The sequence below is a fragment of the Acaromyces ingoldii genome (genome assembly GCF_003144295.1).
Source record: "Acaromyces ingoldii strain MCA 4198 unplaced genomic scaffold FA10scaffold_2, whole genome shotgun sequence".
Taxonomy (NCBI): domain Eukaryota; kingdom Fungi; phylum Basidiomycota; class Exobasidiomycetes; order Exobasidiales; family Cryptobasidiaceae; genus Acaromyces; species Acaromyces ingoldii.
Window position 1 is genome coordinate 2,141,450 of NW_020290248.1, and position 24,981 is coordinate 2,166,430.

A 24,981-nucleotide genomic window follows, 5' to 3' on the forward strand; every position below is an offset into this window, starting at 1 on the left:
TCTGCCTTTCTCATCATCTTGTTTTCTCGTCACCGAGATAGACTTGGATTTTCATCAATCCGCTTCACGATCTATGCTGCGTGATGCTGATGAGACGGTGGAGAGGTGTCGCGATGCCAACTGCTCCTCCAATTTCCACCGAAGTGATCTTCTCGATGACCATGTTAATGAGTCACTGCTTCCATGACCCTTGTGCAATGTCTAAATCACGTGCCCGCGCCAAGAATGGAAAGAGGAAAATAGCACATTTCGCAGACATGGTCGTCGGCACAGCGCGGCATGTGTACGGCCGCACCTGTTGTTGGCCCTTCCAGGTGCAGACTTCCTTGTAATACAACGAAGAGAGACTCGATTAGGCGATGGAGGTTGCGATTATCATTCTAAAATGCGGTAATCTGTCTCTCTTCCTCTCTTTCGCCGACTATCTAACCAAGCCGCTCTGAGGAAAAGTCGTATGAGCGAACAACACACGCCTCGGAGCGAGAGGCGCATTCAGTACCATATCAATATTAAAAATTAAAAATTTCGAGATACTTAAGGGGCTAGACAAATGCGCAAACTTGAAATTAGAAATTAGAAAGAGCCCTGGCTGATCTCGCGCCTACAGGCTGTGTGTCTCTTGATCTCTCCCCTCCTCACTACACCACCGGCCGACACCTCCATCACTTCATCCCGTCTTCCTTTCCCATTTGAGGTCCGCCTTTCGTAGGCGCTTTCTCATCTCAACGAAGTCACGCTCGTTCTAGCAAAGCGACAATATCGCGCAATAGGAGGTTATTGCAACGGCGAGGAGCGAGGCGGAAAGAAAACGGAAAACAAACACGCCGAGGGAAGCGTGCCGCCCCGCGACTGAGATTGAAGAGAAACCGAAAGGAGTTAGAGAGAGAGAGAGACGGAGCGGCAATGAGGACAGCAACAACATCATCGGCCAAGGCTGCTATCGCAGTGGGATGCTTGGTTGCGGCGGCCGCGTCGCTGCTTCCGACGTCCATGGCGCAGGCCGTGACGCAACAGACGAACGATGATGCGACAATTGTCGGCACTTGGAGCTCGGGCAGCGGGGCCGTCACAACTGGTCTGGTGAGTCCTCTGTCGCTGCTTCTCTGCCCTCGCTCGGTGGGCTGAGAAGATAATACTTGTAACAGCAATTTTACAACCCCGGCAACAACACGTTCAACATTCCATCCGTCGGCGGCCAATCATACAGCTTCACAAAGGATGGCTTCTGGGAACAGGCACTCTACATCTTTACGTCTGATCGTGAGTCTTCCGTGCCCTTCCTCCGGTTGCATGCATCAAGTGCTGACAATGTTGCATCGCTTCTCAGCCACTCACCCCAACTGCGCCCAGGCGCAGCTTATCTGGCAGCACGGCACCTTTACGCAGAACAGCAACGGCTCATTGACGCTCACGCCCTTTGAGGGCGACGGCCGGCAATTGGTGCAGAACGGGTGCACGCAGCAGTCGCAGACGCTCATCTCTTACGACCAACAAGAGTACATGCAGGGCTTCTACGTCCGGAATGACTGGCATTTCGGCCAGGGTGGCATCTATCTCGAGATGTACGAGTTTGACGGGACGCCCAAGCCCTGGCTGTGGCAGACACACAACCCGCCCGAGATGCTCCCTACGCAGCAGCTGCACAAGAAGGTCAGTCCTTGCTCCCAAGCCTTTCTTCATACTCAAGACATCGTCACTGATGCCCTCTGTTTCTCGACTCGTCACAGATTATCGGAAAGGTCAACGGATCCTGAAGCGCCTCGATCAAATAAGCACAAGAACGGACACTTACATCCTCTTCGACTCCTTTTCTTTTTTCATGGCATCAAGAGGCTTGCCTCGGCGCACTTCGTATTGGACTTTGTATTACTGTCTCGTCCCTATAAATCATGCTATCTACGTCTCCAAGATGATCCTGATCAAGCCAAAAAAAGGTGAGGAATGAGAAAGATCGCTAGGCAGAGGAGGCCGCTGCAGCTCGGCGGAGGCAGGACAGACGGTACTTCCAGAATTGCGACCGCATGGGATCGGCTACCTTGAGTCTGTCGATGTACTGTGTTGCATAATCCTCGCTTCAGCGGTGATTACTAGATTTGTAAGAATAGAGAACGTACCTCTTCACCCTGACGGAGGGCTTCGTCTACGTTCGAGCCAGACGTACACCGTTGTTCGGCATCATCGAGTAGCCACTCGAGCGCCAATGACGGGCTTTTCCCTCTCGAATCGATCTGTGGGTCTTCCTTTGCCTCCTTGGAGGAGGGCAGCAGCGTCTGAGCAAGCGGTACGGCGCATGTGTAGATATTGATGTCGTTTGACGAGACACTTTGAGTCTTGTGGACAGCTGACACCGGGTCGAGGCGCGACACGCTGTATGGGCGACGTGAGTAAGACGATTTTCCAGAAGTGAGAGGAATAAACCTACCCTCTGAGGTAATTCCAGGCACTGGCATTGTTCGGCACGAGGGCGATCTGCATCTTTGCGTATCTGTTGTGGACCTGGTCAGCCGCAGCGCTACAGCGTGTCCGGAACGCTTCTTCACTCACGCCACTTCGCTCGTCACGCACTGCCCCTCATCCTCCCCTACTGATGGCCACAGCCCTCTCTTAGCCCTGTCGGTTGCAAAGATGCAGAAGAACCGATGGTTCCATGCTGAATTGTTGCGGCAATCCTGCTTGAGCAGTTCGTCGATGTATGCCAGCTCTCCGTCCCAAAGCTGAGGATGCGCAGCGGCGTTTTGCGCATCTGGCAGTCCACCAAAGTGGCAGAGAACCCATTGCCGGTAGGCCCAGGTGTGGTAATTCTTGGAGTCTTTTGCGAGGACGCGAGCGATGAAGTCGAGTTCGAGCGATGGGTCGTCATACGCCGTTACGATGAGTTTTCGGTGTTGCCTGGCGAAGCCGAGTCGGAGGGTCAGCCAGGACCCAGCCTCCCGCATGGAAGCAAGGAATCTCACCAGACTTGGTAGCTCTTCATGTTCTGCTTGGCCAGCTCATCAAGCCAATCGAGCTCGGCGCGAAGCCGCTCCTGCCTCGGGCCAAGCTCCGAGTCGGGCCCGTCGATGAGGATCCGCGCTCGGTAGTGCCACGCAGTATAGTTAGGAGGACACATTTTGACGATATGTTGCGTTAGATCGAGGGCCCTTTTTGACAGCTCGTTGGTGGGCAGGAGAGCTCGGAGGTAGTCCATGGCTTGGGCGTCTAAGGGTTCCTGATGATCAGGTCACACATGCAGTCTCGCCTCCTTCCCACTTGGACTTACAGGCTGGATCGTACAGGATCGGGCAGACTGGTGATGGACCGTCGTCCTGTGGTACAGACTTCAGATCCGCCCATTGCGGCGAGTTTGAATCGAAGGACGCCATCGCCACAGCAGCCATCTCGACGGAGGTCAAAACGATGAAGCTGCCTGCGTCGGGTCGTCCCAATTCGAGGAGGACAAAGGGACGACCACCAAAAAAAGAAGGTTGGTTGCCTGCAGCAAGCAGAAATGCACGGACTTTAGACCACGTGTAATAATCGTCACGGTGGTGAATACAAAAAAAGGGTCAAAGGAAGAAAAGCTCCGAAAAGTGAAGTAAGAATACAGCGCGCGCGGCCAGCTGCGGACCTTTGGGGTCATCGCTAGGACACATCGACCTTCTTCTCGCACTACCATCCAAAGCACCGGCGGCGACAGGCAGCAGCGGGATTTGGACGGATCGAAGCTGGAAGGAGGCAGAGAGTAATTTGTTGGAGAAGAAGCCGAAGAGGTCATGACGGAAGCAGAGATGTCGGCAAACGGAACGGCGGCCGTGGATGGCGCTGCCGCGGTCTCGGCCACTGGTGGTCAGGTTGATGCCGGCGAGGCGGCCCGGCGCTCCCAAAAGGAGTGCAGGGTCTACGTGGGCAACCTCAGCTACGATGTCAAGGCGGACCACCTCAAGGAGTTTATGACGGATGGTGGGTCGGGTGGGGGATCCATGGTCCAGGCAAGGGACCTTGATGGGCTGACGGAGAGATGACATGGTCGGACAGCTGGAAACGTCGTCTACTCGGAGATTCTTTCACTGCCCAACGGCATGTCGAAGGGATGCGGGTGGGTGACATGGCCTGGTCACAGCTTATTGGAGGAGGAAGCAGAGGATGTTGACTGGTCTATGCGTGCTGCAGCATCGTTGAATATGGTAGCCCGGACGAAGCTCAGAGGGCCATAAAGGAATTGAGCGACACACCGCTCATGGGCCGCCCCGTCTTCATTCGTGAGGTAGGCATGATCGCTTAATCCGTTCATGGTTGTGAGAGAGGCGCTGTGCTGACAGAGCCTGACAACAGGACCGAGAGAGTGAGGCCCGCTACGGCGCTCCTCCCATCCCTTCGCGCGGCTTTGGCGCTCGAGGCGGTGGACCTCCTCGAGGTGGCTTCGCTGGTCCCCGTGGGGGCTACGGAGGCGGCTATGGAGGCGGCTATGGCGGCGGGTTTGGTGGCCCGCCGGCCGCCGGTGCTCCTGGCGCTCAGCTCTACATTGGCAACCTGCCCTTCCAGGCCGGGTGGCAGGAGCTCAAGGACCTTTTCCGCACCGCTGGCAACATTGTGCGTGCCGATATCAACATGGGCCCCGATGGTCGTCCAAAGGGTAGCGGCATCGTCGTCTTTGCTACGCCCGACGACGCACAGAACGCCATCCAGATGTACAATGGCTATGACTGGAACGGTCGCATCATCGAGGTCAGGGAGGACCGCTTTGCCGGGCAGGGCTTCCCTGGCGGCTACGGCGGTGCGCCTGGCTTTGGCGGCTACGGGGGAGGCTATGCCGGTGGATTTGGAGGATACGGTGGCTACGGCGGTGCTCCTCGAGGGGGCTACGGCGGCGGATATGGCGGCCCACGCGGTGGCTACGGTGGCCGCGGCGGTTTTGCCGGTGGTCGTGGCGGTTACGGCGGTGGCTACGCCGGTGCTGGTGGTTTCCAGGCCGCCCTTCCTCCTGCCGAGCCCAGCCAACAGATCTTTGTCAAGAACGTGAGCAAAGACGTTCTACCCGTGTGATGGTCCCACCCCTTTTCTGACCGCTATCTGTGCACAGCTGCCCTGGTCGACATCGAACGAGGACCTGGTGGAGTTGTTCCAGACAACGGGCAAGGTCGATGAGGCCGAGATCCTCTACGAGCACGGGCGGTCCAAGGGTGTCGGAATCGTGCAGTTTGCCACCGTCGCGGACGCCGAGACAGCCATTGCCAAATTCAGCAACTATGTCTACGGCGGAAGGGCTCTGGACCTGGAGTTCAACCGTACCTGGCGTGACTTTGCCGGTCTGCGCGCCAGTGCCGGGGGCCAGGTCGACGTTGCCATGTCTTAGTCCTGTCCCGCCTTTCCTCATTCACCACCTTGTAATTCTCTCTTGATTCTACCATTACGCTGCCCTTGTCATTTTCCTCCTCTCAGCTTCTCTCAAAAGCCATTGCGGAAGTGATTTCTTGTCGGATGCGACCCCCGTGCACCAGCTCTTATGCTTTTCTTGTGCACTCTACCGCTGCTGAAGTGTAGGATCGATAGCTGCTCTAAGTAGTGATACAATGCTTGCTTCTTTTGATACATGGCTACTCTGTCAAAACGACGCCGCCAGCCCTTGTCGCCTCTTCTGCCGCCCTCCACCGCTCCTGATCCTCGGCGCGCTCAAGCTCATCCTTGAGCCGCTGGATTTCGTCCCTCAGCTGTCTCTTAACACGTTCGAGTCTCGTCCCATCGAGGCTCTGCCACACAGCGCCGTAGAACATTAGCTTGCGTCGACCGTGACCCGGAAGCAGGCCGCTGAGGTCCGATAAGGCGCAGACGAGCCTGTCTGTGGCTTGGGTCTCTGCGATCTTGGGCACATCCAGAAGCGAGATGACGTCCTGGAGGAGCAAAACCATCGTCGAGGCAAGTGCACCTTGCGAGGGGTCCAGACGCGCGAGAAGATACAAGGAAGCGTCTTCAACGCTGGAGAGGAGGACCTTGCTCGGATCTTGGTTTTGGTCTTGCTCCTTTGAGCCGCTCGCACTTCCCTTTTTGGAGGGGCCAGGTAGCGCATTGACGAACGGTGCTAGTCGGTCAAAAGTGGCTCGCGCTACCCTTTCGTCCTCCGGATCGCTCCTTGGTTGCTGTCCTTTCTTTGCTACCTCTTCATGCTCAACATCTGGTTCCAGACCCGGCATGTCATCGAATTCGTGGTCTGGCACTTCCTCTTTCCTTTTCAGCTTCTCCACCGGCTCATGCATTTGTCCAGAATCCATCGCAAGGACGCTTTTCAGCTGACCAAGATCCAAGTGGCGGAGCAGGTAAGCGTATGCTAGCCTGTAGATTGTAAAAACAATGTCAGTGCTTGCCATTGATGGGGACAGAGGAGTAAGCACTCACAGAGTTGCGACGATGTTGTGTTCGAGCGGGGGCAAGGATGCATGCCGTTTCAGCGATTGCTGTATGCTCCCAACTTCCTGTGCAAAAGCCTGATCGGGGGAGATTGTGTCGTTTGTCGTCCACCAAGGCCCCCGTACGACACTCTCCTCTTCTTTGTGGGCTATCCCGTCGAGGAGAGCTTTCGCGCGTGCCTGGCTTGGGTCGTCATCGTTGATTGCCGCCTCGAATCGGGCCCTCTCATCGGGAGAGAGGAGCTCGAGGAGCTGCTCCGGAGTTGCCTCCTCTAGACCGCCTTTTCACGCGATCAGCCAATTTAGCTTTCAGCACTATCTGCCAGATACTCACCAATGTCGATGTTGGCATTCTCGCCGCCGTCCTCTTCGTCGCCCTCCTGCCCGGCCTCGTTGTTGTACTCTGCCTCATCGTCTGCACCGAGGTTGTGGAGCCTCCGGAGAACGTCCATCATGTTCCTCCGCTCCTCGTCATCAACCTTTCCGGCGTCCTCACCAAGCTCATCTCGAAGTGTTTTCTGCGAGAAGGGCTGAGAGCAGGCACTGTGTCGAGGTGATCGGTAGCAGGCCAGAGTGCAGTAGGGCGCGTGGCAAGCCGGGCAAGTAAAGTTGGATGTCGCTTCGTGGCATCTGAAGACCGGTTCTGTCAGCAGACAAGGAGACACGAGATTCGAGTGGGGCATGCTCACATTGCACATTTGGGCCTTGGCTTTGAAGAGTGTCGTGCTTGCCGCTCCTGCTCCTGCTCCTGCTCCTGCTGAGCCACCGGATCTAAAGGCGGTGTTCGCGCGCCCTCCTGCCCGACTTCTTCAACAAGACCTCGCCGCACAGGTGCTCCGACACCGATACCACGCAAGCCGCCCCTCTTCACACCTTCATCGTTCCGTCCGATGCTGAGCAGCTCAGACATCGACATGGCGGCTTGGCCACTGGAAGCGTCGCCAACGACTCCGTCCCTCCAAAATTTATACATGGAGAAACCAAAATTGGCTTACGTAACACTCATCGCCTTCCTCTCCGAAAAGGAAGCCCATTTGTTACTGTTTTGGAACGGCCAGTCGAATTCTCCGTGCGTGTGCTGATTTCCTTTTGACAAGCACGCTAGCTCCCTTAGCGGACCGCCCTATGCAGACGCTCCTTTTTGCAACTTTTAATTCGAACCACGCAGTCGCTCTCTCCCTTTCTCTCCTTTGCACCTCTCCGTCACCGCCCCCACCCATCGCCGCGCCACAGCATCCGCTTCTCTACACCCTGGCTCCCTCCTCTGTCACCGAGCGCAGCTCTTCGACATCGGCGAGCTCTTCTCCGATTGACTCTTAACCGACCTTGGTCTCCGTATTCAAAATAAAAGTTGAATTTAGCCGTTAGGAGGAGAAAATCCAAGAAGCCAAGGTTCTTGCGTCGTTCGATCGCCCGGATCCCTAAGCGTACGCGCGCCACGGAGTGCCTCGACACAGGCCCCTTCGTCCGATCGATCTCGGTCTGCCTCATCTTTTTCACCACACTTCCTCCGAAGCCTGTCTGCCCCTGCGCTCCTGGCACGACTCGATACATCATGTCGAAAGCACAAGCAGTCGGGTCAAATCGAGCGGCGCAACGACCCAGAGCACTCGTCCGTTTCCTAATCGGCTCTGTTGTGCTGGCCCTTGTCATGGTGTCGGCCGCCGCTCAGGCCCAAGCGACAGTCGACAACACCTTCAACCCGCAATCAGACTTTACCGCTATCCAGAACCAGACCTCCCTCTCTGGCACCTGGTCCAGCGGGTCTGGCAATGTCAAGACTGGCCTGGTGCGTCCTGTCTATATGGAAAACCCTTCTTGGTCAGGCAAGCTGACTGCTCCTTGCGCAGGACTTCTTCAACCCCATCACAAAGAACTTCACAGTACCGGCCACGTCGGGCATCTCGTACAGCTTCACCGATGACGGCTTCTTTGAGACGTCGACGTTCACCTACAAGTCGAATCGTGAGTGTGCTTCTCTTGTGCCTGTTTAGACTTGCTCGTTGACAATTAGAATCGTACAACAGCATCCATGAACCGATGTTTCACAGCGGCCCTGACATGGCAGCACGGCACCTACTCGTTCAACGCCAACAACTCCATCTCACTAACGCCATTTGCCCCAGATGGATACGTCCAGATCATGGATCCCTGCGGTGCGCAGTCGATCAAGACCTACGTCTACAACCAGTGAGTGCCACCACCATTGGTCCTTTCTTTCCCGCAACACAATTAAAATTGACCACGTCGAATTCCTCTCGCGCCCAGGTTCGAGCTCATTCCCCAGTGGGTCACATACCAAGATAACCACCCGGGCTTCCTGCCCGCCGGACAGACTGCTTGGGCGGTGCAGATGTACAACGACGGAGGTAATGGCGCTGTGGGCGCGTCAAAGTCGGTCATGTGGCTCGTCAAGCGGCCGGCCGACATGCTGCCCACCCAGCAGCTCTACCAGCAGGTCCTCAACCAGGCCCACGCCTGAGCTGAGCATACTAGGCCCGCTTTTCCCTTCTTTTCTGTTCCCTTCCCACATCGTCACCTGTACGGACTATATACATCAACATTATCAATTCTGGTCATCTATTCAGCGAGCTTCTGCGTTGGCTTTCCTATGGATCTGAGAGGGATCAACGTCAACGATGACGGGGCTGTTGGTGACGGCTTGTCAGTGAATGCATGTAGACAGCACGCAAGGAGGCAGTGGGGAGACACTGACGGATGAACGAGCTTGTAATGCACTGGTCGAGGTGAGAGCAGAAGGCGGCACAGGTCAACTAACGATCTTCTAGGGGCTGAAGAAAGGTAATGAAGAGCGGTCTGTAAACGCACATCTCTTCTCCTGGACAAAGGCGCCCATGTCGAACTCGACAACGGCGGCGTTGATGAGGAGCGTCTCGTCGGTGCTTGCCTCCCACTTTTCCGCGTGTGTGCCCCACGCCTCTGCTCTCGCCTACTCAGCTCTCTTGTCCCTGCGAAACGGGGGAGATAGGGGGATGCAAGGTTGCACCTACTCACCGTGAATATGGCCAAAGGAATGGATCAGCGGTCTGAGGTCTCCATTGGCCATTTTGTCGCGCAGCACCTCGCAGCCGACGTGGGTCTTGCCGTCGGTCAGGACATCGAGGTTGCCAAAGGTATGCGGCGGGCTGTGGGTGAGGAGAATGTCGACCTTTGGCGGCACGTCTTTGTAGACTTCCTCGGCCTGATGAGAAGCCCCAGCAGACGTCAGAGACTGGGGACCTATCCCCTGCGCATATGAATACCTACCTCTTGGCCGCGTTCATAGTTCCAGGCCCAGCCGCCAAAGACGGGACTCCAGGGACTCCCGTAGACGGACCACCTTCTGCCGCCGAGCTCGAATTCGGCGACTTGATCCTCGAGGTAGCGGTGCTGCTTGTCGGGCGTGGCCTCGAATGCCGCGAGGGCGCCGCGCACCGCAGCCGTGTCTGCCGCGGGAACGGCATACTTTTCGTGGATCTTACGGCCGACGCGGCCGTACCAGTCGTCGCGGGTGCACGCCCCAAAGTCGTGGTTGCCTGCGATGATGAACTTGTGCGCATGGGGCAGCGACGCGAGCCACGCGAGCTGGTGCTGAAAGGAGGGCGTCGAGCCCAAGTCGGTGAGATCGCCGCTGTGGAAGAGGGCATCCTGACGAGGCAAAGGGCCCAAAACGAGCGTTGTCAGCCCCACGCCTCCTGCTGTCACTAACACTACTCCTCCTCACCCCCTCTGGCACATCGGGCTGCGTCGAATGCGTGTCGCTGACAAAGACGAAGCGCAGGTGCTTCGGCGACGGCCTTGGCGGCGGCTGCGCGACATCGTACTCGACGTGCCACGTCAGGCCTTGCAACGAGGTCGCCATGTTTGCGTGTTGCCTTCTATACTATGCAGATGGAGGCAAGCGTCCTTGTCACATTAGTGGTCCAACAGGCCGTGCATGACAGAACAATGTCGGTGTAGCTCGACCCTCTCCCTCCACATTGGACAGCCCTGTGATCCGGGGAAATTGTCCAATTGCAAAGACAGACATGTGTGCCAGTGCAAGCTACAAGCACCACACCAAGAGAGAAGAGACCCCGGAGCGTGTGCTCTAAGGCTTCAACGAGGAGCGCAACGAAGGAAACGCTATCAAGGCCCTTAGGAGCAGAAACCCGAGCGCAACTCCGAGCGCAAATGCGAGCTAAAGCCTCGGAACCGGTATCCGACACCACTCTAAAAAGTCACTTAAGTCCGAAGAGAGGTGAGTGTCAAAGCACACTCTCTGTGCCATAAAAGCACCAGACCAACAATGAACTCACAGAAGCTTCACCTCTTTCGAAGACTCAACTTCGGCCAACTACGAGCTCAGAAAGCAAAATTTACGATGGTCCATCACACGACGCCTGTGTTGCGTGCGGGCACACAGGACACCAAGGGGAAGCTCCACATCGAGCCTTCCCCACGAGCCTACCGCTTCTTCCTGGCGAGCAGCAAGGACTCTGGACACCGGCCTATAGTGCAGAGCGCGGCTGCCTTTCTGCTCTGGGAGGGCGAGTCGAAGAGTCCACGCCTGGCCGTGCCCAGGGAGGACATCCTCTTTGTAAAGGGAGCAGAAGGCGAGTATACCGGTCTTGTAGCGGCGCCAAAGGATGCCAAGAGCCCCTCGGAACTGGCCAGCGAGACCTACATCATCCAAGTTGGCTCGGCCGACGGCAAGGACTTCCTCTCGTCCACATCCTCCGCCTCCTTCTCCTCCGCCTGTGGCTGGTCCTACCGTGGCGACACACCGCTGACCGCCGCGACACCGCGCGACGTGCCTGCGCCGGATCGCCTCGTCGTGCTCAACGTTTCGGCATTTGGGAGCGTGTACGAGGAGGACGATAAGGTGCTGGGTGGCGTCAAGAATCCCTACCACCGAGTCGACATTGTCACGTCGCGCCGCCATGTCCAGATCTATGCAACAAGGGCACCAGGCGCCTCCACCCATGAGGAAGACGTCCTCATCGCAGACTCAAAGGGCAAGCCAGTCGTCGCCTTGTTCGAGACGGGCTATCCAACGAGGTGGTATCTTCCGCCCGAGGCAATTGTGAAGCCCGACTCGCTCGTGCCAAGGGCAGGCGCATCGGCAAAGGAGTTTCCCGACGACGGACTGCGGACGGTGTGTCCTTACAAGGGCGTGGCTCGTTACTCAACGGTGCATCTCGCGAGCGATGGGGAAAAGGAGGGCAGTCAGCTGGAGAACATTGCGTGGGCCTATCCGGAACCGATCAAGGCACTCGACCTCAGGGGTCTCGTCTGCTTCTGGGCACCGGGACACGACAGACTCAGGCTCGTCGTCGATGAGCAGACTGTTGGATAGTCCAGATAAGCATGCGCCTTGTTGCCAGATCGACGCCTCGCCTCTTGTTGTTCTTGGGCTGGCAATGCTGCTTTGTTTCCACCACAACAACAGCCAACGGTGCAGCCCCAGCTGCCCTCGCTCTTGCGGCGGAGGCGCCGGGGAGGAGAGGGGGCGGGCAGAGGCGGTGGCGAGCAGACAGCGAGGGTTTTTTTCTGGTGTTTTGTGTGACCCGTCGCCCTCGGAGCCTTACTCGAAATGACTCAATGACTCCTGGCAAATGGCAGCAGTTGCGTCATTCAGTTCAATCGACCTGTTCAGCGAGGCGACTGCACAGTACAGTAGAAAAACACAGGGCGTAACGGGGCGAACGCGTCTTTTTCTTGCCAAAAACATCGGCGTGCGAGTGTTCGACCGTGAGCCCCGGCAAGAAAAGGGAGAAGAGGGAAAGGAGGGAGGAAAACAACAGGCAAGCGAGCCAGTCAACAGCAACGGCCCGAGCCGCGGCTGTGTCAAGGCACATTGCAATGGGCTGAAGAGTACCACGATGGGGTGGCGTTCTCGAGGAGATATAAGGGGCTGCCTTTCTTCTTCCCTCCCTTTTTTTTTCTCTCACCCCATCTCCTTCTTCTCCCACATTCTCAGCTCTCTCATTCGAGCGAGCGATGCTGGCCATCGCTCCTCGTACAAAGGCCCTCGGCCGTCTCTTGCTCTTTTCGCTCTTCCTAACTACCTCTCCGCTTGTCGCCGCTCACCCATCTCCTCCAGTCAATGAGGGTGCGCAAGACGCGCGCAAACTGGTTGATGCCGGTCTGGGCAAGCTCCAGAGTGAGGTCAAGTACGGCGCCAAGTGCGCTCTCAATCCCGTGGATTGTACCGAGGCTGCGGCCAAGAGCAGGCTCCATCACGTCGAAGAAGAGATCCATCTCGCAGGCGACAGGGTCAAAGCCGTGGCCAACTGCGCTCGCAATCCCATTGCTTGCACCAAAAAGAAGGTCATCAACGGCTATCACAATGTTGAAAGCAAGCTCAAGAGCTCGGCCATGTGTCTCAGGCACCCCCAACGCTGCGCCGAAGCAAGGTACGAAAACGCGTTGCAGACCTTCCATAATGACATGAAAAATAAAGAGAACGAGTGGCGAGCCGACGCAGCTAGACTGGGCGGAGGAATCCCCGTCCAAAAGCGAGACGTGCTCGTCGTCGACTTAGAAGGTGACGCCAGCGGTACTGACGACAACAAGCTTATCGTGGATAGCATCCAGGTGAGTCCATGCTCTTTGGCCAAGAAAGGAGGCGGGTGATGTTGACCTGCATTTAATTGCAGCCTATGCCCATACACCATCGCATTGACGTAGTTTCCGAGGACTTGCTCCAGGAGCTGCCCACCTCGTCCATCGTGCTCAGCGACAACCACGACGACGGTGGCGACGACGGTGAGCGCCTGCAGCCCCGCTTCTTGAGCGCGGCCCTCACCGGCGGCTCGCTGCTTATGGAGCATGGCCCCAAGGCCGTCAAGAGCATTGCCGGTCTCGTCAAGAAGATCCACAAGCGTTCCGTCGACGACAACGATCTCGAAAGCACCGAGTATCCCGAAATGGCGAGCGAAGATAACGGGAGCGAGCATCACATCTTCCGTAGATCTCCTATCAAGGAGCGGTCGGGAAAGTACGAAGATCCACCGCCAAAGAAGTATACTACGCCACAGGATGAGAAGATTATTGCTTCACCACACAAGGGGCACAATACTGTGCCACACCAGCAGAATCCGGCTCTGCCATACCAGGAGCGTCTGGCTCTGACAAACACGGAGCACAACACTCCGCCAGACCATGAGCCCAACACCCCACCGCACCATGATCCCAACACTCAACCACACCGTGCTCCCGTCACTCCACCACACCATGGTTCCACCGGTCCGCAACCACACGAGCCTATCGTCCCGCCACACCAAGTGCAGCCCACTTTGACCCCCCCTGTGCAGACCACTCCCCAACCCCATGTACACACCACTCCGCCACACGAGACGCCCCCGCCCGTGCACCCGAACCCGACGCACCACAATCCCCAGCACATCGCCACCGGTTATCCCCATCCATTGCCAAAGGCCGGTGGCGGCATGGGCAAGATGATTGCGACTGGGACCATGGCTGGCATGCTCGCCGGTACCCTTACGCCTCTGGTACTCCATGGTGCACACCAGGTCATGCAGTCGGTGGGATTGGAGGAGAAGAAAGAGTCAGAAAAGTCCGAGCGAGAGGCCGCATCTCGCTATCCCTACATCCACGCCCAGGTCTACCACATGCCCGGAATGCACAGTATGGCGTCTCCTCCTCTCGTTCCTGCTGTTGCTAAGCGCGACTACCACCCCGTCGAGGGTCGCACACGCCACGATCTCGCAGAGGAGGCTGACGGGGAAAATGAGGAAACGATGTTCAAGCGTAGCTCCTTGGCGAAGCGGGAAGGCGGAGACGACCATATGGAGATCGATGGCGTGCCGCAGCCTGCGAAACCCGACACCAAGAAACATGCTAGGGAGAATGGCAAGGAGCCGGTAGGTCCGCATCCGAAGAAGCACAAGGGAAATGAAGGTGAGCATGAACATAGGGTGGGACTTCTGATGCAACAGACTCCGGGACTAAGCTCTGCGATTTGTTGCAATCTCTTTCGATATTGCGTCGACGAACCTTCGCCAGGGTCACCACATGTGCACTGGTCAACACATTCGGCAGGAATACCGTTCCCTGAAACGGAAGAAGAAGCATTAAAGTCGGCACAAATCGCATATGAAGACTTTCATAAGCAACTCGAGGATTATGGCAAGCCAGGCTGGAAACCTCCGCCAGGGCCAAAGGTGATGTACCGTCTGCCCGTCGAGGATTATGACTGGGATCCACTCCTCGACCAGCCCTTCCCGAGCGATTCGAATGAAGAACATTATCACACCGAAGCCGAGCACGCAAGCCTACACCACGGAGGTGCACAAATGCATGAGCATGGGAAAACCGTTCCGCAGGGTCATCGTGTAGCTTATTTCCGTCACTCCGTAGGTGGCCCTCAGGGAGCTGTTGGATCCGAGCACCACTCGCGCTCACCCGGCGGCATATTCAAGCGTAGCCCCATGGATCAGGGAGAGCCCGATGGCGACCGCAGTGTCACCTCGCGCCTTCCGAGGGTCAGGACCAAGACGCATGAAGGAGAAGAGGGTGCCATGGAGCTGGCAAGCGCGCATTCGCAGAAACACGAGGGAAATGAAGGTGAGCAAAAGTGTGGATTGGGACGTCTAATTCTTCAGACTCTGAGGCTGAGCTTAGCCCTCTATGATTTCGCCGATCCCTTACAAAATTGCGTCGATGAACAAACAGCAGAACACAGCCGTGGCGATGAAAAAAGACCATCAACGCAATGGCCTCAGTCTCCGCGGCCTGAAAATTTGTCATTGTCACCGATTTCGCCTGTGCCACCGATTTCGCCTGTGCCACCGATTTCGCCTGTGCCACCGATCTCGCCTCTTTCATCGATTTCGTCTGTGTCATCGATTTCGCCTGTACCACTACCTTCGCCATTTCGTTCATCTGCGCAATTGCGTCAACTTCATAAGGATTTGCTGAAAGGATTTCAGCAGAAATGGCCAGAACATTCGGATTTCAATCCCGAAGGCTATCATGTTGATGGTCATGAGAGCGAGGGCCGGAAACTTCCACCGTGGGGACAGCACCAGCACCAGCACCAGACGCAAATTTACGATCCGGCCGTCGAACACTCGGACGTTGGTTCAAGTGATTACCAGTCGGCTCTAAGCGACGACATGGATGAGGATTATCATTCCGCAACCGAAGATCATCACTCCGAGACCGAGGAATATAATTCCGGGAACGAGCATGCAAGATCGCACCACAAAGGTGCACGAACGCATGAGCATGGTTCCCATGGTCATGGTGTAACCCACTCACATCACTCCGTCGGTGGCCCTCAGGGTGCTAGTGGGCCCGAGCTCCACCAGCATTCGCACGACCACATAGTCAGGCGCAGCCCCATGTTTGGGGGCAACCTCATCGAGTTCGACGGCATGCCGCCACTTCGGAGGATCAAGACCAAGGCGCAAGTAAGCGAGAACATTATGGAGCCAGCAAGCCCGCATTCGCAGCATCACAAGGGCAAGGAAGGTGAGTAGAGGCATAGCCTGGGACATCTGATGCGGCAAGATCCAGAACTAAGCCGCTATCTCTACGATTTTTGCCATCTCTTGCGAATTTCCACCGATGAACAAACAGCACGACTTAGCCGTGGTATTGAGGGATGGTCACCATCAGCGCGATCGCCAACATCTTCACGACCAGTATCTCCCCCAGGGACACCACATTCTTCGCAACGGACACCAAGTCCGTCGGAGTCATCACATTCCTTTTTGGATCACATGCCACCACCTTTGCCATGGCAACCAGATACGCTGAAGACGCCTCAAGCTCCGCATGGGTCACCAATAGCTGCGCCTTGGTCACCGTTTGATTCGCTTTGGTCGACATCATCTTTGCACGGGTCGCCACGTTGGCCTGGGACAACACACCCGCAAGGCTCACCACAAAGCTCACCACAAAGCTCATCACCAGATTCACCGCATCTGCCAAGTTCACCAGAGGTTAGGAAGGCCCTGGAACAGAATTATAGCGCCATGTTACGCCAGCTCGATCGTACAGACTTGCATAAGCCCGGCTGGAAACCCCTGTCACGATCAAACAAATGGTACCGTCTGCACGAGGAGCCTTCGGATTACGGCGAGTTGGCTCCGAGTGATAATGAAGAGGATTACCACCCCGGATCCGAGCGCGCAAGCCCGCACCACGGAAGCGCACAAACGCATGAGCACGAGAAAAATATTCCGCAGGGTCGTCGTGTTCTGCGATCCTATCACTCCGTCGGTGGCGCACACCGCGTCCAAAGTGACGGGGGCACGAGACTCCACATCTGGGCTGAGCCACAAGAGACCGCTGCGATCCCTGATGGTAGCGCTTTTGGATTCGAGCACCACTCGCGCTCGCCCGGCAGCATGTTCAAGCGCAGCCCCATGGAACCGGGCAACCCCCTCGAGATTGATGAAATGCCGCCCCTTCGGAGGATCAAGACCAAGACACATGCTAATGAGAATGTTGTGGAGCCAGCAAGCCCGCATTCGCAGCCTCACAAGGGACATCAGGGTGAGTAGAAGCATAGCGTGGGACATCTGACAGACTCCCGGACTGAACCGTATTTCTACGAACTTTGCCCTTCTCTAACGAAACTTCGCCGATGAACAAACAGCAGGACCTAGCCATGGTAATAAGGGACGGTCACCATCAGCACAATCGCCTACATCTTCCGAGCCTGGATATTCGCCCGGGTCATCACGTTCTTCTTCGCACTGGGAAACACCCCCATCAGGGACGTCCAGTAATTACCGATGGACACCACCTGAGCTGTCACCAACTTTGCAAAATTTACTATATGCGCCGTGGACACCACAGTCTTCGGCATCGATGCCGCATTCGCCAAATGTACCACATATTGACCCATGGATGAGTTCTTCATCGGCGCAGACTTCGCCAACGACATCATACACCTCGCCATGGTCATCACATTCGTCGGTGTCATCACCTTCGTCAGTGTCATCACCTTCGTCAGTGTTCTCACGTTCGTCAGTGTCATCACGTTCGTCAGTGTCATCACGTTCGTCAGTGTCATCACCTTCGTCAGTGTCATCACCTTCGTCAGTGTCATCCACTTCCTCAGTGACATCAGACCACAGCGACATGGCACATCATCCAGATTTTCTTGGACATGTCTGGTATCCAAGCCAAGGCGAAGAGGAAGAGGAAGAGGAAGATTACGACGTTTGGAGATGGCGGGGAGCTCGAGGGGATTGCTCATATTTGGCTGTCGAGCCTTGGGACATCCACCCGGGCTGCTACGAGTCGACCCCAAGCGAAACGGATGAAGATCATCACAGCGGGCCCGAGCACGCAAGCCCACACTACAGAGGTGCTCACGGGAAATCTATTCCGCACGCTCATGATCTTGCCCACTCACATCACTTCTTTGATGCCTCCCACGTCCATGGTTCAGGCAGTGACGATCATAAAACTCACACAGGGGCCAAGAATGTGAACACCAAGGGAAAGGAGCCAGCAACCTCCTCCCATACGGAGCACAAGGTGGCTAGAAGTAGTCATAAGCATTCACACCAGGGACTGCTCAAACTGCAGTCGACTCCATTTACCGATCCACATCTCAAACTCATGGCTGGTATGCACGAAAAGGCCCGAAGCGATAGCGAAGACGAGCACGGGTCCCTCCGGCGCCGGGCTCTGACAAGCGCAGGGGTGGCGAAGCTGCTGGCTGCGAGTGGTGCGGGCGCGGCGCTCACGGCAGGGACCATCTATGCATATCAACAGGCTCACGCTCATGACCCCAACGAAAAACTCGACCCCTACAACATGCCCCTTTTCCGACGCTCTTGGCCCGGAGACAGCAAAGAAGAAGAGGGCGGAGATGCTGCTGCTGTTGCTGCTGCTCCTCTTCAGGTCCACGACGTGACTGGTTCAGACGGCAGCGGGGAACCCACTTTCGGCACTAGCATGGCTAAGGGCTGGGCCGATGCCCTGATGAAGCGCGGCGGCGGCGGCCCTGAGCAGCCTGAGCAGCCACATCCTCATGAGCAGCCGCATTCTCACGGTACGTCACCTCTCCACCCTCACGGCACGCCAGAGACACACCTGCAAAAACCAAAGCTGCCCCCAGGGGTCTACTCGACAAAGCAGAAAGTGGGGGGCGCCGCCATTGTCGCCGGTGCCGTCTTGGGTGTGGGGACGATGATTTACAAACATTTTCACCCCAATCCCAAACCTCCAGTCGCTGCCGCTCCAGAGACCGTTGCTCCAGTGACGGCAGTCGCGGCAAAGCGGAGCGTTTGGGATGATGACGATGCAGGAGCGTCCGAGCGCCATCTCCCGCCTCGGATGGAAAAGCGCGTGGTCAAGTCGTCGAGTGTGCCCGTCGAGGCTGATGAGCGTCACCTGCTCCGTCGCGGAGAGCCTGAGGAAGCACTGGAAGATTACGAGCAGCACCACGCCAAGCGAATGCTTCCCAGCTCGGTCACAGGCGAAGGTGACGAGAACCACAGCAAGCCCATGTGGGTCAGTATCGACGTCGACGAGCGTCCGATACCACCCCGCATGCTGTCTACGAAGGCTCGCGAATCTGAGGTGCAGAATGAGATCGCAACGGTCCAGAAGGCTGGCGAGCTCTCGCGTGCGACCCTGGCTTTGCTCGGTAAAGCAATCGGCGCCCACGGGGCCGAGGCAAGCCCCAGGCACTTGACGATCTCGTCTGAACCTCCCTTTTCGACATCGAAGAACACCGTGATGGACGAGGTAGAGCAGCCCGTCCAGTCACTTTTGCAACTTCCCCAAGGCCAGGCAATCGTCGTCGTTTGATCGTCTGACCTCTCCAAAAGTCTTCTACATCTCTTCTCTCTTCTCCCGTCCACTGTTTCCCTTCTCGCCATCATTTCTCTCCTCGCCACCGTTCCCTCTTCATTTACCGTCCTCTTCTACTCCATGATGTCCTCTTGTCGCTTCGTCGTCCTCTCCTCTGTCTACTCAAATTCATGATCAATACATGTTCCACACTCTCAACAAAGAGCTCGGCCAGTGTCTGAGTCTCCAGCAGCTCTCCACAAGCCGAACGCTTTAATTCGCATGCTGAGGGGTCCGTGCTATCGACTTTGCGCGTCTTCGTCGTGGGAATGACTGCTTGCTCAATAGCCGCTGCTGCAGCATTGTGCTCACACGCTGCTGAGCCCCTGCATGTGTCTATATCTGTGGGCGCCTTCCAAGAAGAGAAAAAGGGGGGAGCCGCTTTCGTCTGCCTGCAAAGGGTTTCGTCCACCCCCACCTGGGCGCTGCCAAGTGAAGGACTGCATCCCATGCACGGCGCTTCCGCCCGAATACCAAGTCACATTTCAAGCTGCGACTACTAGTAGTGCATGAGTACGTAGTAGAGTGCAGCATAGTGCAGTACGTGTAGTGCAGTACAATAATGACCATTTTGCGGCTACTTTCGGAGCGGAGATGTGACAGGCTAGGCCATCGGTTTGTTTGTTTTGGCTACTTGTCCCGTCACTGTCGAGTATTTCCCATTCTTTCTTGAATATTGGCTCCTTTAGGAAGGAGTCCGCTCTTATTTATTGATAGGCTATATATGATATCAATAATACATTACGTAGTTAGTCGACACCTCGAGCTAGCCAGTGTGCAGCTAGCTACACACTAGTGTAGGGACCGCTTTGCCCAAAGAAGCTAGGGGGGGCCTTGCTGTACGATTGAAGCGGTTCGATTTCTGCCGCCCCTGTTCTCCTCTCGCAAGTTGCCGGGAAAGGGAGGGGCTGCTGCAGATGGAGAGAGGTAGGTTGATGTGCTGCTGCTGCTGCTGCTGCTGCTGCTGCTCCATCCTCAACCCGTGCTCATTGGGTGTGCCATATCGACGTGTTTGTTGTTTTTGAATAGACGCCACCCACCCCCGCCGCGGCCTTCTTATTTTATTTTTTCCAACCCCCTCCTTCTCCTACGTCCTATTTTAGAACTTCTTTTCACCCAGCGGTGATTGCACGTCGCCGGGATTGTCCACCGCCACCGCTCGTCCATCACCCATCGTCCGCTTCCCTGGCCCAAGATCTCGAGTCGGAAGCGGCGTGTCTTGAGTGAGTTGGATGCCCATGCCTAGTGGCCCACTAGTGTCTCAGGCCTGTAGATCCTCTTCTGACGCGCTCTCTCTCTCTCTCTCGCGCGCACTCATCAGCTTCAGCACTCACGCCGTCTGCCCGCTCGCCTGCCCGCTCGCGCGCCCATCCATGAGCGCTTTCGCATAGCAACGAGGAAGCGAGCCCCTATAGAGATACCCAAAGATGCACTCGATAGCTGCCCAGCCACAAGCCAATGCGGCCGCGGCATCGACGTCGTCGTCGTCGTCGCCGTCGTCGTCGACACTGCCGCGCAACCGGCTGACCAACATGGTCAATCCCCTGCGCAAGTCGTCGTCCTCCAAGGAGCTCAAGAAGAGCGCCACGGCCACGGCTGCCCACTTTGACACTTCGCCGCCGTCTTCAGCGTCGCCCCTCTACCGAGGCCTGCAGTCGCCGCCGCCGCCGCCGCCTCCGCTGCCGCCGCCGTCAGGGGCATCGCCCTTCTTTCCTGACAGCGAACACTTCAGCAACGCGCCCTCGTCGCCTTCATCCCCAGGACGAGGCGCAAAGGGGAGGCAGTCGGCAGCAGCGAGATACTCGGGCTCGGGTGGGACGTTTAGCAGGCTGCGAGGCATGAGCGGCTCACAGAGCAACGACAGCGACTTTATCCCCTATCGCGGGCCCATTTCGCCCCCACCCCCTTCGTCGTCCATCAACACACCGGCATCTTCGTACGCCACCTCGCACTTTGCGCCGCACCTCCGCTCCTCGGTCGGCTCCTCGTTTGCGCACGCCAGCTCGTCGGCCGCGACCACGCCGCCGTCGTTGGCCCAGCCGGTCCTCGGACTGGGCCTCGTCGCATCGCAATCGCGGCCCACTTCGCGAGACGCTGGCGACCGCAGCAACAAGGAGCGCACCTACCTCGCTGGTCCACTCTCGTCTACCCCAAGCGGCGCTGCTGCTCAGCCGTCCAACACCTTGGCTCCTGCTGCAGCCAACCCTGTTGCGACGGTGCCCACGGTGCCCACCCCACGGTCGACGCCCAACATGGGCTTTGGTCTGCCCGTCGCGTACGACCACAGCGCCCACAGAGACCAGCCCATCGAGACGCCCTCGTTTGCCCACCAGTCCTACCTCCCTGCCCTCCTTCGCGCTGGTGGCAGCGAGACGACATCCTCGTCGAAGCGCAGGACAATGCTGCCACACGAGTACCGAGCAGCGCCTCTGCCTCTGCCTCTGCCGCTGCCGCCGCCACCGCCACCGCCACCGCCGCCGCAAGCACCGTCCGCGTCCAAGAGCCTGAGCAAGCAGCATTCGACCAGCAACTCGCTCTCGTCATCAGACGGCGACGTCGCTTCGTCTGCCTTTGGCGGCAGGACGAGCCACAGTGCGAGCACGAGCATGACGAGCTTGAGAGAGCCGTCCGTCGTCGCCGCCGCCCAACGGCCGTCCTCGAGAGACGAGGCCAATCGGATGTTGGCGTCTCAGCAGCAGCAGCCCACGCGCCCGTTCCACGAGGGAAAGACGCCCGCACGCCTCCAACTCGCCCCGTCGTCGTCGTCGTCGTCGTCGAGACAGTGGCGAGAAGAGGAGCGGAGATCCAAGATGGCAGACGCCGACGAAGCGCAGTGGGCAAAGGTGCTCGAAAAAAGGACGGGCGAGGACCAGAAGGCGGTCCTGTCGCCCATCCCTGGCTCCTCTCCGCGCGACGGCACCTCGTTTGATTCCCCCAACGGCGCACCCCTGCGATCCAGGATGCTCTCTGCGCAGGAGAGGGCGGCCCAGCTGGAGCGCGAGCAGGCAAGCAGGAGCTACCGCCTGCTGCAGCAGCTCCACCTCGACGAGCTCGAGGCGCACGACGCAGACAACAGCGGCTACCTCGAAGCAAAGGATGGCTGCCAGCGCGTGCTCATGCCTAAGCCATCGCTCAAGCAGCAGCAGCAGCAGCAGCAAACACCCTTGTATGCGTTTCCTCCAAAGTCGCACGAGCCGCAGGCCGTGAGCCTGGAGCGAAACCGGGTGCATACAAAGAGTGCGCCAGACATGCGCGCTCGTGTCCGCGCACAGCAGGTCCTCGCCTCCTCGCTCGTCATCCCCGATCGAGACTCGAGCCTGCGCGACCGTCATCACCGACCGCTGTTCCACCATCGTATGCCTCCTGAGCCACCGGCGGAGTCTTTAGACGCACTGGGAGGTAATGAGCAGCGGAGGCAGAGCAGAGCGCTGCGCAGCCTCTTTGACGCTCCGCCCTTGCCCACCCCCCACCTCACTCCCTCGTCGGGCCGCGAAGAGGAGTGGGACGAGCCAGACACGCCAGACTTGGCCACCGTCATTGCCCAGGGCCAGGCGCTCGAAGAGGAGAGGGAACGATGGCGCCGGCAGCACCAGAGGAGCTTTGGCACCGCAGAGCACAAGCGCAGGAACCCCAGCCGCCAAATGAGGACTGGCGGCAGTCAGCTGGGCGCCGCAACAAACAAGTCGGCGGCCGACGACGCTGACGGCCAGCGTCGTCGGGTTCGCTATGCGAAAAGCTCGCCGGACTTGGCCGTCGACGTGGAGAAGCGGACGCGGTTTGAAGAGGAGCTCACGTCGCCAGCGCCCACCAGCTTTTCCTTTCTCAGAAAGAGCGCCGTCTGCGGCGGCGGCGGTGGTGGTGGTGGTGGGAGCGGGGCCACCAGCGGACAACATGGTCGTACGAGGAGTCAGGGAGACGAGGCCGGCTGCTTTTCGGCTCGCTCAGGCAAAGTAAGTTTTAAGTCTCCGAACGTATGTGTGCGCTGCGATGATGCATTGACTGACACAGGCTCGACAACGACAGCCGCGGCCGAGAGCAAACACGATTAGCACACAGACGCGCAGGCTCAGCGCTATGCCAGACCAAAGCAAGGCGGACACCAGGACGCTCGTTTCCGACGAGCCATTCATCATTGCCCGAAGGGGCGACGAGATGCCCGTCGCTACTCTCCACGGTGGTGGTGGTCGTGGCGGCAGTGGTGGCGGCAGTGGTGGTGGTGGCGGTGACGGCAGCGGTGGCAAGGGCCAATATGGCGTCGCGTACTCCTCGCCAAGGCCCTACCTCGGTGATGAAGAAGCGCCTCAGCTGGACACGGGCGTGGCAGGCAGGCAGGCAATCGACAGGCAGAGCTACCTTCTCAGCACCCCTCCGCAGAACGACGTTAGCCTCTTTCCCGCACCAAGTGCCTCGGAGACCAGAAGCAGGCGTGGTGGTCAAGTCTCGACGGCCTCGGCATTCCCGGGATCTGGTCTGGGCTCATCGTACACGGTGGCGCCGTCCTTTGGAACGTCGCTCCCGGCGCCACCGCCTCGCAAGATGAGGTCCAGCACCTCGAGTCGCAACGAAGATGTGCCAACCGCTGGGGAGCACCTGGAGCAAAGGCAACGGCAGCAGGGCCAACAGCAGCCCTTTACCACGCCAGCCTTCTCTGCCCTGGAAAACTTTGTCTCGTCGGTGGCCTTTATGACGCCGCCATTGCTTGACACGACGTCGAGCAAGCCCGGGTACTTTGCTGCGGGCTCATCCACAACGACGCCCGCCGAGCAAGAACGGCCGTCGACGGAAGAGGAGCCGACAGATGTGGTCTCGCTCCGGCGAAACACGGACCAGACCATCGCCACCACTACCTCGTCCTCGTCGGACAGCAGCAGCTACAGCCGCAAGAGCCCCTCTGTGCGCGAGCTCTGGAACACGGACAAGGATACCGAGGAGCAGTTCTCCGATCTGTTCCTGCAGAGACGGCGCCCGGGCGACGCTACGGCTGGTGCGTCTGTATCCACCCCCAGGCAGGAGCAAGGCAGTCAGCACACACCTCCCCTATTTGAGGTGCCACCAGCGCAGAGAGGAGTCCCGTCGCAGAATGACAACAGCGCAGACTCGGCCTTCCGGACCAGACTCGCGAGTTTCTCGGCTACGGTTCTCAATGTCGATGACGACGTCGAAGAGGCTCTAGCTGTGCCCACCTCGCAGCGACCGCCGCTCGCGTCAACCCTGACGGTGCGCCCATCGAGGATCTCGCCCACCCATGACGAACGTTTTTCTGCGGGAGGCGAGTCGTCAATCTTGGACCCCGAGATGGCCCTCTCTGTGCCCACAACTCGCGGTGGTGGCGGTGGTGGCGGCGGTGGTGGCAGCGGTGGCAGCAATGAGGGAGCCGACAGCTCCACCTCGTCGCCTTCGTCGACATCGCGCGGCAAGAGCAGCCAGCATCATTCGCAGCTGAGCGCACAGCCGACTATCGATCGCAGGGAGAGCGCGAGCTCCCTCTTTGAAAACCACTACCTGCTTCGGCCTACCAATTGGCCGACACCCCCTCCGCCCACGCCCCAGCAGCAGCAGCAGCAACAGCAACAACAATTACAACAACAATTGGAGAGGCAAGGATCACCTTCCTCTCATCATCCACCCTCTCCTCGTCAGCAGCAGCAATGAGGAGAGGAGCGATGGACACTTTTTTTTACTCCTTATACACCGATTTAGTATTGTCGAAGCCCCAGACCAGATACCCTTACTGTACTACTCATTCGTCTTCGCTTCCCCTAATATTGCGCTGCCA

The 24,981-nt window shown here is 57.9% G+C and overlaps 10 protein-coding genes across 10 annotated transcripts; 6 read left to right on the forward strand and 4 right to left on the reverse strand.

Annotated features, from left to right (window-relative positions):
- Positions 1–588: 588 nt before the first annotated feature.
- Positions 589–1,893, forward strand: FA10DRAFT_265744 (hypothetical protein). Its single transcript, XM_025521193.1, has 4 exons — positions 589–1,080; positions 1,146–1,260; positions 1,328–1,650; positions 1,728–1,893. The coding sequence occupies exons 1-4, from the start codon at positions 991–993 to the stop codon at positions 1,752–1,754; spliced, it is 555 nt and encodes a 184-aa protein (XP_025379122.1). The 5' UTR covers positions 589–990; the 3' UTR covers positions 1,755–1,893.
- Positions 1,848–3,519, reverse strand: FA10DRAFT_300484 (protein prenylyltransferase). Its single transcript, XM_025524854.1, has 6 exons — positions 3,260–3,519; positions 2,955–3,198; positions 2,545–2,889; positions 2,423–2,485; positions 2,115–2,367; positions 1,848–2,053 (listed from the first exon to the last, which is right to left on the reverse strand). Exons 1-6 carry the CDS (start codon positions 3,375–3,377, stop codon positions 1,955–1,957), a joined length of 1,122 nt encoding a protein of 373 aa, XP_025379123.1. The 5' UTR covers positions 3,378–3,519; the 3' UTR covers positions 1,848–1,954.
- Positions 3,462–4,299, reverse strand: FA10DRAFT_78182 (hypothetical protein). Its single transcript, XM_025525703.1, has one exon. It carries the CDS (start codon positions 4,002–4,004, stop codon positions 3,546–3,548), a length of 459 nt encoding a protein of 152 aa, XP_025379124.1. The 5' UTR covers positions 4,005–4,299; the 3' UTR covers positions 3,462–3,545.
- Positions 3,875–5,463, forward strand: FA10DRAFT_78270 (RNA-binding domain-containing protein). The gene is made up of 5 exons (XM_025525704.1): positions 3,875–3,919; positions 3,969–4,075; positions 4,150–4,243; positions 4,312–4,995; positions 5,060–5,463. The coding sequence occupies exons 2-5, from the start codon at positions 4,059–4,061 to the stop codon at positions 5,330–5,332; spliced, it is 1,068 nt and encodes a 355-aa protein (XP_025379125.1). The 5' UTR covers positions 3,875–3,919; positions 3,969–4,058; the 3' UTR covers positions 5,333–5,463.
- A 110-nt stretch (positions 5,464–5,573) lies between these two features.
- FA10DRAFT_300486 (hypothetical protein) lies at positions 5,574–7,290 on the reverse strand (the record flags this gene model as incomplete). Its single annotated transcript, XM_025524855.1, has 4 exons — positions 5,574–6,306; positions 6,370–6,661; positions 6,715–7,010; positions 7,070–7,290. The coding sequence occupies 4 exons, from the start codon at positions 7,288–7,290 to the stop codon at positions 5,574–5,576; spliced, it is 1,542 nt and encodes a 513-aa protein (XP_025379126.1).
- Positions 7,291–7,540: 250 nt separating this feature from the next.
- Positions 7,541–8,971, forward strand: FA10DRAFT_265747 (hypothetical protein). The gene is made up of 4 exons (XM_025521194.1): positions 7,541–8,169; positions 8,231–8,345; positions 8,408–8,570; positions 8,649–8,971. Exons 1-4 carry the CDS (start codon positions 7,936–7,938, stop codon positions 8,860–8,862), a joined length of 726 nt encoding a protein of 241 aa, XP_025379127.1. The 5' UTR covers positions 7,541–7,935; the 3' UTR covers positions 8,863–8,971.
- Positions 8,692–10,516, reverse strand: FA10DRAFT_265748 (Metallo-dependent phosphatase). Its single transcript, XM_025521195.1, has 6 exons — positions 10,105–10,516; positions 9,648–10,028; positions 9,396–9,582; positions 9,210–9,320; positions 9,097–9,118; positions 8,692–9,028 (listed from the first exon to the last, which is right to left on the reverse strand). Exons 1-6 carry the CDS (start codon positions 10,240–10,242, stop codon positions 8,965–8,967), a joined length of 903 nt encoding a protein of 300 aa, XP_025379128.1. The 5' UTR covers positions 10,243–10,516; the 3' UTR covers positions 8,692–8,964.
- An 86-nt stretch (positions 10,517–10,602) lies between these two features.
- FA10DRAFT_78412 (hypothetical protein) lies at positions 10,603–12,040 on the forward strand. Its single transcript, XM_025525706.1, has 2 exons — positions 10,603–10,620; positions 10,681–12,040. Exon 2 carries the CDS (start codon positions 10,744–10,746, stop codon positions 11,716–11,718), a length of 975 nt encoding a protein of 324 aa, XP_025379129.1. The 5' UTR covers positions 10,603–10,620; positions 10,681–10,743; the 3' UTR covers positions 11,719–12,040.
- FA10DRAFT_78320 (hypothetical protein) lies at positions 12,041–19,365 on the forward strand. Its single transcript, XM_025525705.1, has 6 exons — positions 12,041–12,959; positions 13,022–14,285; positions 14,391–14,951; positions 15,060–15,860; positions 15,969–16,889; positions 16,993–19,365. Exons 1-6 carry the CDS (start codon positions 12,363–12,365, stop codon positions 19,161–19,163), a joined length of 6,315 nt encoding a protein of 2,104 aa, XP_025379130.1. The 5' UTR covers positions 12,041–12,362; the 3' UTR covers positions 19,164–19,365.
- A 945-nt stretch (positions 19,366–20,310) lies between these two features.
- Positions 20,311–24,977, forward strand: FA10DRAFT_300492 (hypothetical protein). The gene is made up of 3 exons (XM_025524856.1): positions 20,311–20,428; positions 20,527–23,155; positions 23,229–24,977. Exons 2-3 carry the CDS (start codon positions 20,633–20,635, stop codon positions 24,855–24,857), a joined length of 4,152 nt encoding a protein of 1,383 aa, XP_025379131.1. The 5' UTR covers positions 20,311–20,428; positions 20,527–20,632; the 3' UTR covers positions 24,858–24,977.
- Positions 24,978–24,981: the final 4 nt, after the last annotated feature.

Coding starts and splice junctions, on each gene's coding strand:
- FA10DRAFT_265744 (XM_025521193.1), top strand. CDS start 991: ATGGCGCAGGCCGTGACGCAACAGACGAACGATGATGCGACAATTGTC. Junction 1,081..1,145: donor GGGCCGTCACAACTGGTCTG/GTGAGTCCTCTG, acceptor TACTTGTAACAG/CAATTTTACAACCCCGGCAA. Junction 1,651..1,727: donor CGCAGCAGCTGCACAAGAAG/GTCAGTCCTTGC, acceptor GACTCGTCACAG/ATTATCGGAAAGGTCAACGG.
- FA10DRAFT_300484 (XM_025524854.1), bottom strand. CDS start 3,377: ATGGCTGCTGTGGCGATGGCGTCCTTCGATTCAAACTCGCCGCAATGG. Junction 2,486..2,544: donor TGCGTGACGAGCGAAGTGGC/GTGAGTGAAGAA, acceptor GGTCCACAACAG/ATACGCAAAGATGCAGATCG. Junction 2,054..2,114: donor CCCTCCGTCAGGGTGAAGAG/GTACGTTCTCTA, acceptor TATGCAACACAG/TACATCGACAGACTCAAGGT.
- FA10DRAFT_78182 (XM_025525703.1), bottom strand. CDS start 4,004: ATGTCATCTCTCCGTCAGCCCATCAAGGTCCCTTGCCTGGACCATGGA.
- FA10DRAFT_78270 (XM_025525704.1), top strand. Junction 4,244..4,311: donor GCCCCGTCTTCATTCGTGAG/GTAGGCATGATC, acceptor GCCTGACAACAG/GACCGAGAGAGTGAGGCCCG. Junction 4,996..5,059: donor AACAGATCTTTGTCAAGAAC/GTGAGCAAAGAC, acceptor ATCTGTGCACAG/CTGCCCTGGTCGACATCGAA.
- FA10DRAFT_265747 (XM_025521194.1), top strand. CDS start 7,936: ATGTCGAAAGCACAAGCAGTCGGGTCAAATCGAGCGGCGCAACGACCC. Junction 8,170..8,230: donor GCAATGTCAAGACTGGCCTG/GTGCGTCCTGTC, acceptor CTCCTTGCGCAG/GACTTCTTCAACCCCATCAC. Junction 8,571..8,648: donor AAGACCTACGTCTACAACCA/GTGAGTGCCACC, acceptor TCTCGCGCCCAG/GTTCGAGCTCATTCCCCAGT.
- FA10DRAFT_265748 (XM_025521195.1), bottom strand. CDS start 10,242: ATGGCGACCTCGTTGCAAGGCCTGACGTGGCACGTCGAGTACGATGTC. Junction 10,029..10,104: donor AGCCCGATGTGCCAGAGGGG/GTGAGGAGGAGT, acceptor TTGCCTCGTCAG/GATGCCCTCTTCCACAGCGG. Junction 9,119..9,209: donor CTTTGTCCAGGAGAAGAGAT/GTGCGTTTACAG, acceptor CACCTCGACCAG/TGCATTACAAGCTCGTTCAT.
- FA10DRAFT_78412 (XM_025525706.1), top strand. CDS start 10,744: ATGGTCCATCACACGACGCCTGTGTTGCGTGCGGGCACACAGGACACC.
- FA10DRAFT_78320 (XM_025525705.1), top strand. CDS start 12,363: ATGCTGGCCATCGCTCCTCGTACAAAGGCCCTCGGCCGTCTCTTGCTC. Junction 12,960..13,021: donor TTATCGTGGATAGCATCCAG/GTGAGTCCATGC, acceptor ATTTAATTGCAG/CCTATGCCCATACACCATCG. Junction 16,890..16,992: donor GCCTCACAAGGGACATCAGG/GTGAGTAGAAGC, acceptor ATGAACAAACAG/CAGGACCTAGCCATGGTAAT.
- FA10DRAFT_300492 (XM_025524856.1), top strand. CDS start 20,633: ATGCACTCGATAGCTGCCCAGCCACAAGCCAATGCGGCCGCGGCATCG. Junction 23,156..23,228: donor TTTCGGCTCGCTCAGGCAAA/GTAAGTTTTAAG, acceptor CGACAACGACAG/CCGCGGCCGAGAGCAAACAC.